Source organism: Anomaloglossus baeobatrachus, chromosome 5 (genome assembly GCF_048569485.1).
Source record: "Anomaloglossus baeobatrachus isolate aAnoBae1 chromosome 5, aAnoBae1.hap1, whole genome shotgun sequence".
Taxonomy (NCBI): Eukaryota; Metazoa; Chordata; class Amphibia; order Anura; family Aromobatidae; genus Anomaloglossus; species Anomaloglossus baeobatrachus.
In genome coordinates, this window is record NC_134357.1 from 28,212,826 (window position 1) to 28,225,759 (window position 12,934).

Below are 12,934 nucleotides of genomic sequence, written 5' to 3' on the forward strand. Positions count from 1 at the left end.
TCCGTTACCAGCGGGGGAAGATCAAAGGAAAAGACCGAGGAGCTGCATCCCTTCAGCGCTGCACCGGGACCCATTATCGTGAGACTCCAGGCCTGCGACGTGGGAGCGGCATCTTCTTCTGGGACAGGCTGGTACGTGATTGTAGGGAAAGTTAGGGAAAGTTGCCGCCATTTCTTTGTTGTTTTTTTCCTTCTCTTCTTGCTGCGTACCCGGAAGGAGTGAAGATCCGGGGACTCCACTATACACATGTGCGCAGATAGTTCGGTTGATTGTGTTTATAAATATGTTTCCTAGTAAAGAAATGTTACTACCGGTAAAATCTGAGTGTGGGGATTTTGTTGGAATAGAGCATACACACACACCCGCGGCCCTACCACCGGTCACTTCACTTGCATGAGACTCGGCTCGCACTGGCAGCACAGCAGGAGCCGAGTGTCATACGAGTGTGCCTGCATCTGAGGTCCGATCATGTGAGCGGACCTCAGCTGCGGGGGGCGGGCTGGCTCTCAGGAGGGGAGGGAGGGATTTCTCTCCCTCTCTCCTCTGTAGCCAGCAATTGCCATTCTCGCACTGCACTGGCAGTACGCCAGTGTAATGCAAGTGCAGTGCGATTTTTCTCTCGCCCCATTCACTTGAATGGGTGCGAGAGAAAGAGTCTCAGCTTACAATCGCAGCATGCTGCGATTGTTTTCTTGGTCCGATTAGGGCTGAGAAAATAATCGCTCATGTGTGCTGACACACAGGCTAGCATTGGTCCAAGTGGAATGCGATGTTTTATCGCACTCCACTCGCACCGATTTTCTCGCCGTGTGGCTTAGGCCTAAGTGTCAGACTTGTTGTCTCTGGTGGCCTTGCAAAGGATCGTCTAAAAAAATTATGAAAATATTCAATAAAATTGCTGTTACCAGCACCAGATACGGTGCTACTGGTACGGTTAGACTGTTGATGACGAGACCGTCCCATGTTTGTCAAGTTACAACTGGGAGATTCACTCCCTGCACCTGCACGGTTGTTTGGTGGAAAAGCCGAGCTAAGATCGAGTAACAGCTTCTGCTGATACTCCTGCATACGTGCGTCCCTTTCTATGGCTGGAATTATTTCACAAGATTTGGACTTGTACCGGGGATCTAATAGTGTGGCAAGCCAGTAGTAATCAGCACCTCTAATTTTGACAATCCGAGGGTCATGTTGTAGGTAGTGCAGCAAGAAGGCGCTCATGTGTCTTGCGCATCCAGGAGGACCAAGTCTGCGCTGTGTTTGTGGCATAGAGGTGCTAACCGTTCTTTCTTCTTCTGACATCTCCCCCCATCCTCTTTCAACTGAAATTTGACCAAGGTCTCCCTCATCTGCTGAGTCTTCCATGTCCATGGACAGTTCGTCCTCCATTTCTTCATGTTCTCCTGCACCTTCCTCAACATTTTGCCTGCTACCATGCGCCTTTGTTAATCCCTCTCCCCCATCGTCCCATGCCTGCCGCCTTAGTGATGATGAACGTCTGGATCTTGGTGATGTTATTATCCCTTGTGCATATGAATCCTCCTCTAGTTCCTCCCCTTCCTCTTGTCTCACCCCCTGACTCCGAATAGTGTTTAGCGTGTGCTCCAGCATGTAAATGACTGGAATTGTCATGCTAATAATGGCATTGTCAGCGCTTAACATATTCGTCGCCATGTCGAAACTGTGCAGAAGGGTGCATAGGTCCTTGATCTGAGACCACTCCATGAGGGGAATCTGCCCCACCTCTGCATCTCGTTGGCCCAGGCTATACGTCATGACGTATTGCACCAGTGCTCGGCGGTGCTGTCACAGTCGCTGTAACATGTGGAGAGTCGAATTCCAGCATGTCGGAACATTGCATTTCAGGCGATGAACCGGCAGGCCGAAAGACTTCTGGAGCGATGCAAGTCAGTCAGCTGCGGCGGTTGAACGGCGGAAGTGAGCAGACAGTTTTCGTGCCCTGTGCAAAAGGCCATCTTGGCCGGGATAGTGTGTTAAAAATTGGTCGACTACAAGGTTCAACACGTGAGCCATACAAGGCACGTGTGTCACCTTACCCAGGCGAAGGGCCGCATCCAGGTTTGCAGTATTGTCGCACACGGCCTTACCTGGCTGCAGGTTGAGTGGAGACAACCATTTACGAAACTCGGACCGCAGAGCTGCCCACAACTCAACCGCTGTGTGACTCTTATTTCCAAGACATTTCAAGCTAAAGACCGCCTGATGCCGTTGCGCTCTGCTGCTAGCATAGTAAGGAGGTGTGCGTGATTCCTTGTGCGCAGTTACAACGCTGGTGGCCTGACCAGGCAGGCTTGGGACAGAGGTGGAGGACCCAGACGAGGTTGAGGAGGCAGAAGTGTTGGAGGAACTAAGGCAGACGGAGGATTGACGCACAAGTCGTGGGGACGGCAAGACTTGTTCAGCAGACCCTTCGCCATCTATCACCATAGTTACCCAGTGCCCAGTCAGCGACATGTATCGCCCCTGTCCATGCTTACTGGTCCAAGTATCGGTGGTGAAATGCACCCGTTCACAAACAGAGTTTTTCAAGGAAGCGGTGATGTTCTGTGCGACATGCTGGTGTAGCGCAGGCACACCTTTCTTGGAGAAGTAGTGGCGACTGGGCATCTGGTACTGGGGCACTGCGACGGACATAAGGTCTCGAAAATCCGCTATGTCCACCAGGCGGAAAGGCAGCATTTCGGTAGCCAAGAGCTTACAGAGGGATAAAGTCAACCTCTTAGCTTTGTCATGGGTCGGAGGAAATGGCCTTTTATTTGTCCACATCTGAGGGACAGAGATCTGGATGCTGTGTGTAGACGGTGGTGAGTAGTGTGTCCCTTGAAAAATGCAGGTTTGTGAGGAAAGTGATGGTGGACACATGATGTTGCCTTCATCAAACGTTGGTGCTATCGATGTCTGAGAGAGCTGTACACCCGCACTTGTTTCCAAGCAAACTGCCTGCTGCAGTTACAGTGGTGGAAGGTGTGCATGGAAAGCCAGGTGCGACACCTGTCCCCACAGTCATAGAAGATGAAGAGTGCGTGGATGCACTGGAAGGGGCAGGCGGTGGTTGGCCCGCTTCTCTAGGCCGCATTGCAGCACAGTGAGCTTCCCACTGGGACTTGGTATTCATGTGACGATTCATGGAAGAAGTTATCAAACTGCTGAGCTTTTTGCCTCTACTTATAGATTCCCGACAAATTTTACAGATCGCATGATTTGGGAGATCCTTTGCAATGTCAAAAAAGGACCAGGCTAGGCAAGGCTTAGAGGACATGCGACCTGCAGAGCCACCCTGACTTGTGCTCAGAGGCAGAGTGGTGGCTGAGGATGCAGTTGTAGATGAGCTACCAGTACTCTGACTCTGTCCAAGAAGGCGCAAGGTAACTTCGTCGTCAGTTGCATCCTCCTCCACCGCCTCTGTTGACCTCCTCAAGTTCCTGACTGTGGGTTGACAGTAAGTGGGATCTAGAACTTCATCATCAAGCGTTGTGTTTGCACTCCCCTCGCCCTCAGACCTAGCCTCTTCCTGCCCTGACCGAATATTTAAGTTGTCATCCTAATCTGGTATCTGCGTCTCATCGTCATCAGTATGTTCTTCATTGTCTCCACCAACAGGTGTTACAGTTTGTGAATGAGGGTCTACATTATGCTCAGAAACTTGGTCATCAGGGCCTGAATCTGAGTCACAAAGCTCCTGGGCATCACTGCAGACCATTTCCTGGTCTGTACTCACTGTAGCTTGGGAGCAGACCTCTGTTTCCCAGGCTATAGTGTGACTCAACAGCTCTGCAGACTCAGCCATCTCTGTTACACCATACTGTGCAGGGTGGGTGGAGACTTGAGAGCTGGGAGAAAGCAAGTGTGATTGGGATGACAACTCAGAGGACTGTTTTTTTTATGTGGTAGTTGAGGTGGAGGAGAGGGCAGTTGTTGGAGCACTAGAGATCCATTCAAGCATGTTCTTTTTTTGTGCACCTTTTTTGTTCCAATTGTTTTGTTCCATAAAAAAGGGAGCACATCGGATTGTCCACGGAAAGTAGTAGACATCTTACTTTTGCTGAAAGATGGCCTATCTTCAGCAAATGTTAATGTAGCTTTCCCGCCTTCCCCACGGACACAAACTTTTTTTCTTTTCCAACACGCCTGTTCCCCTTTCCACCAGCATCTGTCCTTTTGCCACTCATTTTGTTAGCGACAAGATTGGACACTTAAAATGTGGTAGCAAAAATTCAGAGGTGGTGTAGATTGCAGAGGTGGTCTAGCTTTACTGTCTGCTGAAGAACCAACACTGACTATCCCTGACAATGCAACTATGGCCCTAAAACTGGCAGCACTGTTTGCTATAAAAATAGCGTAGCAAAATGGGCAGGAGGGTAGAATGCAGAGGAGGTGGAACTTGCTTGGCACTAGTGGGACACAAAATTAGTATAGCAGACACTTTGTGGATGCCACTAAGTGTCAGCAGTGTGTGCTATAAAAATACCGTAGCAAAATGTGCTGGAGGGTAGAAAGCAGATGTGCTGGAACTTGCTTGGCACCAGTGAGACACTTATGGAGTATAGCAGCCACTTTTTGGATGCCACGAAGTTTCAGCACTGTTTGCTATAAAAATAATGTGGCAAAAGTGGGCAGGTGGGTACAGTGGCCGGGTTCTCTGGGTCAGTGGACAGAAAAGGAAGCCTCCCTCTCTATCCCTCCTAATGGTGAAATGCAGCAAGGAATTCCCTGAGCTTAGGTACACAGACGCTGTTATCTAAAGCTGTATACAACAATTGCACGGACCTGCCTGTCAGCTATGGCTCTAAGCCCGAGAAAATGAGCCCTGAAAAGGGCTGAAATAAACTTCTATCCCTAACCTGTACAGCCCTGTGTGTGTAGCGTACACAGCAGGACCGGTGACAGGAGCTGCATGAGCGGTGACTGTCACCTACACGCAGAAGGCAGATAATGGCGCGGTGAGGGAAAATGGCCGTATTTATAAGGCAAGGACATGTGACATTCACAACCTATGACACATGCCCTTGCTTGTCTGGCAAAAAGTCCACTTAGCTGTGTGTGTCTGGGATTGGCTGACATGCTGGTCCGCCCCACTGCACGCGCGCTTAGGAGGAAAAAAAAATGGCGATCGCCATTCTCTCAGTAGCACTGATCTAAACGCGCCGCCCCCCGCACACTATACGCTGAAATTTGATAATAGTGTGAATCACAGAGTGACTCACACTATTGCAGTGAAACGCCAGCTAGTAACTAGCTAGGCTTTTTGCTGATTGAACCGTTATCGAACGTAACTCGAGCTGCCGAGCTTTTAGCAAAAAGCTCGCATTCGATCTCGAGCACCCCCAAAATCACTCGAACATGAAATTGGCGAACCTCAAACATCGCTCAACTCTAGTCATTGGTAAAGAAGCTGGCTGTTCACAGAGTGCTGTATCCAAGCATATTAATGGAAAGTTGAGTGGAAAGAAAAAGTGTGGTAGAAAAAGGTGCACAAGCAACCGGGATAACCGCAGCCTTGATAGGATTGTTAAGAAAAGGCCATTCAAAAATTTGGTAGAGATTCACAAGGAGTGGACGCTGCTGGAGTCAGTGCTTCAAGAGCCACCACACACAGACGTGTCCAGGACATGGGCTACAAGTGTCGCATTCCTTGTGTCACCACTCATGACCAATAGACAACGCCAGAAGCGTCTTACCTGGGCCAAGGAGAAAAAGAACCGGACTGTTCTCAGTGTCCAAGGTGTTGTTTTCAGATGAAAGTAAATTTTGCATTTCATTTGGAAATCGCGGTCCCAGAGTCTTTATAATATATAGGAATAGATCCCTCTGTGTGTAATGACTCTATATAATATATAGGAATAGATCCCTCTGTGTGTAATGACTCTATATAATATATAGGAATAGATCCCTCTGTGTGTAATGACTCTATATAATATATAGGAATAGATCCCTCTGTGTGTAATGACTCTATATAGTATATAGGAATAGATCCTCCTGTGTGTAATGACTCTATATAATATATAGGAATAGATCCCTCTGTGTGTAATGACTCTATATAATATATAGGAATAGACCCCTCTGTGTGTAATGAATCTATATAATATATAGGAATAGATCCCTCTGTGTGTAATGACTCTATATAATATATAGGAATAGATCCCTCTGTGTGTAATGACTCTATATAGTATATAGGAATAGATCCTCCTGTGTGTACTGACTCTATATAATATATAGGAATAGATCCCTCTGTGTGTAATGACTCTATATAATATATAGGAATAGACCCCTCTGTGTGTAATGAATCTATATAATATATAGGAATAGATCCCTCTGTGTGTAATGACCCTATATAGAATAGATCCCTCTGTGTGTAATGACTCTATGTAATATATAGGAATAGATCCCTCTGTGTGTAATGACTGTATATTATATATAGGAATAGATCCCTCTGTGTGTAATGACTCTACATAATATACAGGAGTACATCTCTCTGTGTGTAATGACTATATAATATATAGGAATAGACCCCTTTGTGTGTAGTGACTCTACATAATATATAGAAATAGATCCCTCTGTGTGTAGTGACTCTATATAATATATTTGTTTCTCTTTTTGTATTCAATTACTGAAATAAATTAACTTTTTGATGATCTAATTTATTGAGATGCGCCTGTAGATGTGATAACATTAAATATAATATATATAATCAAATAATTTTTATATGTTTGGATTAATTTAATTTGCAGTTAATATTTATTAAAACATATAATTTATCTTTTTAGGTTTCCATGACCTTCACACAAGCAGTGGTAGCGCCCGGATCAACAGTTGAACAAGAAATATCAGCGGCTCCCGGTTCGTTCTGCGGGGTCAGAGCGTGGGATACCAGTCTCGATTTACTTGGAATGTATAATCCTCTCACCCCTGATAATGTAAGAGCACGAGTTGTAGAAACAGGCTGAGAACTTTCATTATATACAACTTTGAATTAAAAAGATTTTGTGCAAAGCATAGAAAATGGGCACAAAATAACCATATTAATGAGTACACCCCTTTAGACAGTATTTCACATTGGGGCATATGGATGTCATATACAGTCATAGTCAAAAGTGTTGGCACCCTTGAAATTGTTCCAGAAAATGAAGTATTTCTCCCAGAAAATTATTGCAGTTACACATTTTGTTATACACATGTTTATTTCTTTTGTGTGTATTAGAAACACCCACAAAAAAATGTGAGGATAAAAAGGCAAATTGGACATAATTTCACACAAAAATGGGTCGGACAAAATTGTTGTCCTCCTCCACTTAATATTTGGTTGCACACTCTTTAACCTTTCCCTTTTGGAATAAATACCTGCAATCAGTCGCTTCCTATAACCGTCCACAAGCTTCTTCCTCCTCTCACCTGGAATCTTGGACTCATCTTTATAAACTGCTCCAGGTCTCTCATATTTGAAGGCGTCTTCTCTTCCCCCTTTTTTCCAGATCTCTCCACAGGTGTCAGTGGGATTTAGATCCAGACTCATTGCTGCCACTTCAGAACTCTCCAGCGCTTTGTTTCCATCCATTTCTGGGGCTTCTTGAAGTATGTTTGGGGTTATTGTTCTGCTGGAATTCTCTTGATCAAGGACTCAAATACAGCTTTCTGACACTGGGACTAAATTGCCACCCAAAATCGTTTGTTAATTTTCATATTTCATGATGCCTTGCATGCAGTCAATACCCCCTAACCCAGAGGAAGCAAAACAACCCAAAAACATCATTGAGCCTCCACCATGTGTGACTGTAGGTCCTGTGTTATTTTCTTTGTAGGCTTCATTCCATTTTCAGTAAACAGTAGAATGATGCGCTTTACAGAAAAGCTCTATTTTGGTCTCATCTGTCCACAAGACGCTTTCCCAGAAGGATTTTGGCTACTCACGTACATTTTGGCAAACTGCAGTCTAGATTTTTTTATGTGTCTGTGTCAGCAGTGGGGTCCTCCTTTGTCTCCTCCATAGTGTTTCATTTCATTCAAATGTGGCCGGATAGTTCCCGCTGACACTGATGTCCCCTGAGCCTGCAGGACGTCTTGAATTTGGAAATTGATTGCGGCGGCTTATTAATCATCCAGACTAGTCTGTGTTGCAACTTTTCATAACTTTTTCTCTGCCATCCACATCCAAGGACATTAGTTCCAGTTTGATGGGTTGTAAACTTCTTGATTATATTGCGCACTGTGGACAAAGGAACATCAAGATTTCTGGAGATAGATTTGAGAACCAAAATTATTGAAAAATATCAACAATCTCAAGGTTACAAGTCCTCAGACAGTTCTCTTCTTCTCTTTATGTTGTCTATGCTTAGTGGGTTACAAAAAGACACAATGCAAAGACTGAGTCAACTTCTCCCCTTTTTATCTGGTTTCAGGTGTGATTTTCATATTGCCCACATCTTTTACTTGCCACAATGAATTTGAACGAGCATCGAATGCTTGAAAAAAACTTGTTTATCCACAATTTTGTCCAGCCCATTTTTTGGGGGGTTTGTGTAAAATTATCTCTGATTTACTATTTTTCTCTCTTTTTCTTTGTGTGTTGTTCCAATACACACAAAGAAAACAAACATGTGTATTACAAAATATGTGTAATTGCAATAATTTTCTGGAGAAATGCTTCATTTTCTGGAACAATTTCAAGTGTGCCCACACTTTCAGCCGTGACTCTTTAAAAGGGTTGGCCACACGAAAAAAAACCCCAACTATCAATGGTCAATAGGGGTTGCACATTTAGGGCCTGTGTATCTCTAAAATGAGGGTCCTGAGTTTAGCACTTGAGGAGTCCTTCTAGCAGATAACCAGACCCAAGGGCGCCCATGTAAGTGTTATCCACCTCAGAGGACCCAGTCCATCAATACATTACGTGACTGTTAATTTGTGTGGCCAAAATATAATGCTACCTTTCCCTCCTGCAGGATACAAGTGAGCGTGATTACCAAAAGCTAGTGAAGTCACACACGCAGCGATGAGCTCATTGTCCAGTATCTTCTATTATATAAGGATTTTTTTTTATTAGACAATCCCTTTAAATATTGATATTTTTGTAGAGTTTTTTTTTATCTTGCAGCTGTATTTAGAATGACTTGTACTTTTATCTGTCTTAAAGATATACAGCACTATGACCAGCTATTATTATGGCTACTACGTTCAAGGTATTAACTTAGAAGAACCAGCTCCACCTTGTGAGGATCCAGACACAGAAGTGTTTTGTAATGGAAGATATTACCGACGTGTGAGCAGCCCGACAGACGGTGACAGCTACGGAAACTTTCTGGTGAGAGCGAAGTAACATTAAATTTGCATGATGTGAACCCAGGAGGACACTACACAGTAGACTAACCGAGCATTGCTGTTTTCCGAAACCGAACATGGGCTCAACAGAAAGTCTATGGAGTCCATCTTCAGTCGTGGTGAAGAGCAGTACTCAACTTCTCCCCCATTTTAGTACAGTCACTATGCTGCTCCATTTGATGTTCATGGCATTGATGAAGGTAATTGAGAGCCACACTGGTTATAATCAGCACAAGACTGAAGACGGATTCCATAAACTTTCTCTTGGGTCTATCTTTTGTCTCGGAGAAGAACATGGCTCAGCTTAGCAGTGTTCTTTTTTGAGACTCAAGACAGAAAGTCTTTGGAGTCCATCTTCAGTCTTGGTGAAGAGCAGCACTCAAGTTTTCCCCCATTTTAGTACAGTCACTATGCTGCTCCATTTGATGTTCATGGCATTGATGAAGGTAGTTGAGAGCCACACTGGGTTATAATCAGCACAAGACTGAAGACGGATTCCATAAACTTTCTCTTGGGTCTATCTTTTGTCTGGGAGAAGAACATAGCTCAGCTTTGCAGTGCTCTTTTTTGAGACTCAAAACAGTCTTTGGAGTCCATTTTCAGTCTTAAAGCAAAACAACACTGAGCTGATGTCTACTTCTCCCCCATATTAATATTTGGTATGGATGAAGATCGTGGTCAGGACTCAGGAGTAAAAATGAGCGGACCAGTGGAACTTTGGTTGCTGAGGTTCAGCCGAACTTTAGATAAATTTCAGTTTGGGACCAGAACTTGACCAATGGAGGTCACTTTTTGAGCAGTTTGAGTCTCCGTCCACATGCAGCCAGCCATTAACAGAACATATCCGAGCGGTGGGAGAGGTTTTTCAATATTTTTTTTTTTTTTTTTTAAACACTACATCCGTTAACACTGTTGTTACCCCCAGTGCGAGCCGTTCAAACACTGCCAATAGCTCGCACAGGGCTGAGCACATGGCATACCCGACCACACCGATGCTCACTCAAGTGGTATGCATACGTAATGCACTAAAATTCCAAACACAGAATTTTTAGTAAAGTCAGTGTTCAGCACGAACACCAACCTTAAATTTTTAGGTTTTCTCATCTCTGGTCAGGAGGAGTTGACTGGAACATCCAGTCGTGCTTGTGACATGCTGCTCCATTCCATGTCTATGGCCCTGACAAAGAGAACAAATCACAAAACTGGGTTATTATTAGCACAAGGTAATACAGCAATCCCAATTGATAGGTATAGTTAAGAGCATTAAAATAAATCCTTTATTAATTTTTCTAAAAGAGGAATCCACTCCCTCAAATAAATTCTCAATTCACAAAGCCTTCACCATGTGTAATCCGTGCGTGCCCGTTTCATGCCGCTTTTAGAATATCATGGTGGAAGCCACTAGTTCAAAAACAACTGAATAAACCAACATAATAAACAAACACAATATGTTTATGCCAGATATGGATTTTTGGTCCAATTTGATAGAAAAAACGAAGGCATAAAAACTAAATAAACCTAACAAAAATTCAAGAATGTTCTTATAATGGTACTGACAACGGTCAGATATCACATTATTGGTACATGTTAGGCATATAGCCAAATTGATTCAAAGACAGTGAACACACTAGTTCAAAAAACTAAATAAACCAACAAAAGAAAACAAACACAATATGTTTATGCCAAATATGGATTTTTGGTCCAATTTTGATAGAAAAAACTAAGGCATAAAAACTAAATATACCTAACAAAAATTCATCATGTTCTTATACATGGTACTGACAGTGGTCAGATATCACTATTAGATAAGCATGTTAGGCATATAGCCGAATTGGTTCAAAAACAAAAAAACATACCAACGTAATAAACAAACACAAAATGATTATGCCAGAGTACGGACATTGGTCCGACTTAATAGAAAAACTAAGGCATAAAAACTAAATATACCTAACAAAAAATTGCATCACTTGTTATATGATACTGACAGCGGTCAGATACCACACTTATAAACGAAATGTTAGGCATATAGCAGGAATGATCTCACCAAATCCTTCCACAGATAGGGGGCAGGCAGTCTCTCCTATTGGATTCCTGGGTTCAGTATGCTGGTCCGGCATTCACTCTCCCTGTCCAATCAGGAGGTCATAAAACAACAAATTACCTGCCACCCCAAACTCCCGTCCTAACAAGGACGGTCCACATCTAATGCAAGGTTGGACCCCTAGGCTGACCCTGTTACCGTCCCGACGCGTTTCGTCCACATTGACTCCTCAGGGGACATATTAGAGATACACCAGGTCCTCACTGCCAGCCCTCACATATCACAGATGTCAAAGGAAGCTGGCTCGTACATAATGGGGTCTTTTAAACATGGCGTTAATGTGGCTCCTCCAATCAGGAGGGACATCTCACCTGATGTTTTAATTACATTAGTATTATGTAGATAGTGATGTAACCCACTTAATATTCGGCACATGTAGAGCAGCAATCCATGCTGCTCAGCGTGCGTTCCATCCCAAGAAAGAAACCACCCACAACTGTCAATAGATAGAGGTAATAGGAGGAGAGGAACATCTCCTCCCCCTCCACAATACGTCACCTCAATACGTCATCTGACCCATAATACACTGGCGTCTCACATAGAGGAAATCCCCAGCACGCAGAGACACGTGGCTAGAGGGGAGGGGGCGGTTCTCCCTCTCCCACTCAGATCAGTATTTCCTCCTGCGTCGCCCAGGTTTGCGTTCCACGAGCGTTCCACCCGGGGAACGCCCCCGGAAATGACCGCTCATGGGTAAGAGGAGGGTCCTACTCCATCTCCGTCGGAGGTTGCTTCTCCATATTCCGTCCCCCAAGCTTGCGCTCCACGAGCGTTACACCAAGGGAACGCCCCCAGGGGCGCATGTCCAGAAGGAGACATAATAGTATCCGCCCCATTGAAACTCCATTAACTGAGAGCCCGGTCACTCTTACATAGAGCGGGGGCGACTGAGCAAGGGGGCGGATAGCCTTTTTTAACCCATCACAGGGTTATCTCTGTCAGATCATAAGATATATATTAGGAAGTCCGCATATTAATATCTTAGACGTCATATCACAATGCGAAGCAGCAGATCATTCCAGATATAAAGTCTCCAAACAAAAAAGAGGCTAAACCATCCCAAATGCTGCACACCAGGGGGCGAATCAGCCATGCAGACATCGCATACAGTTAGACAGCTGCTCACTCCACATGGGCAGCATCATCATGAGATGGTGGCCTCAAATATAGGGGACCTCACAACATATATAGGAGACACCCTCCATCGATCATATCACATACTGCAAGGGACAGCCAGTGAAAAGATTCTAATTTAAAGGGTACCCAGATAATATATAGGGCGTATGCCAGGGGGTTTCTTGAGGGGAGTTATAAGAACCAAAGAGGTTATTATGTCCATATATTGTAGGTTTCTTCATACCTCTAAATAAACCCCCTGCCACCGGCATAGGGGGTAAATAATTGATACTAGCACATATAATGGATTACATCCTTGGCGTCAAAAATATTGGTTCAATAGACACCACCGAATTCTCCATCAAAGTAAATTGGAGGATTAAATGG

At 44.3% G+C, this 12,934-nt stretch overlaps 1 protein-coding gene across 1 annotated transcript in view; it reads left to right on the forward strand.

Annotated features, from left to right (window-relative positions):
• Positions 1–12,934, forward strand: part of LOC142310728 (ovostatin-like) — a 175,169-nt gene that overhangs the window by 84,670 nt on the left and 77,565 nt on the right. The window contains exons 16-17 of the mRNA XM_075348354.1: positions 6,783–6,932; positions 9,146–9,313. Of these exons, the coding sequence (XP_075204469.1) occupies positions 6,783–6,932; positions 9,146–9,313 (318 nt within the window). The remainder of the gene's footprint in view (positions 1–6,782; positions 6,933–9,145; positions 9,314–12,934) is intronic.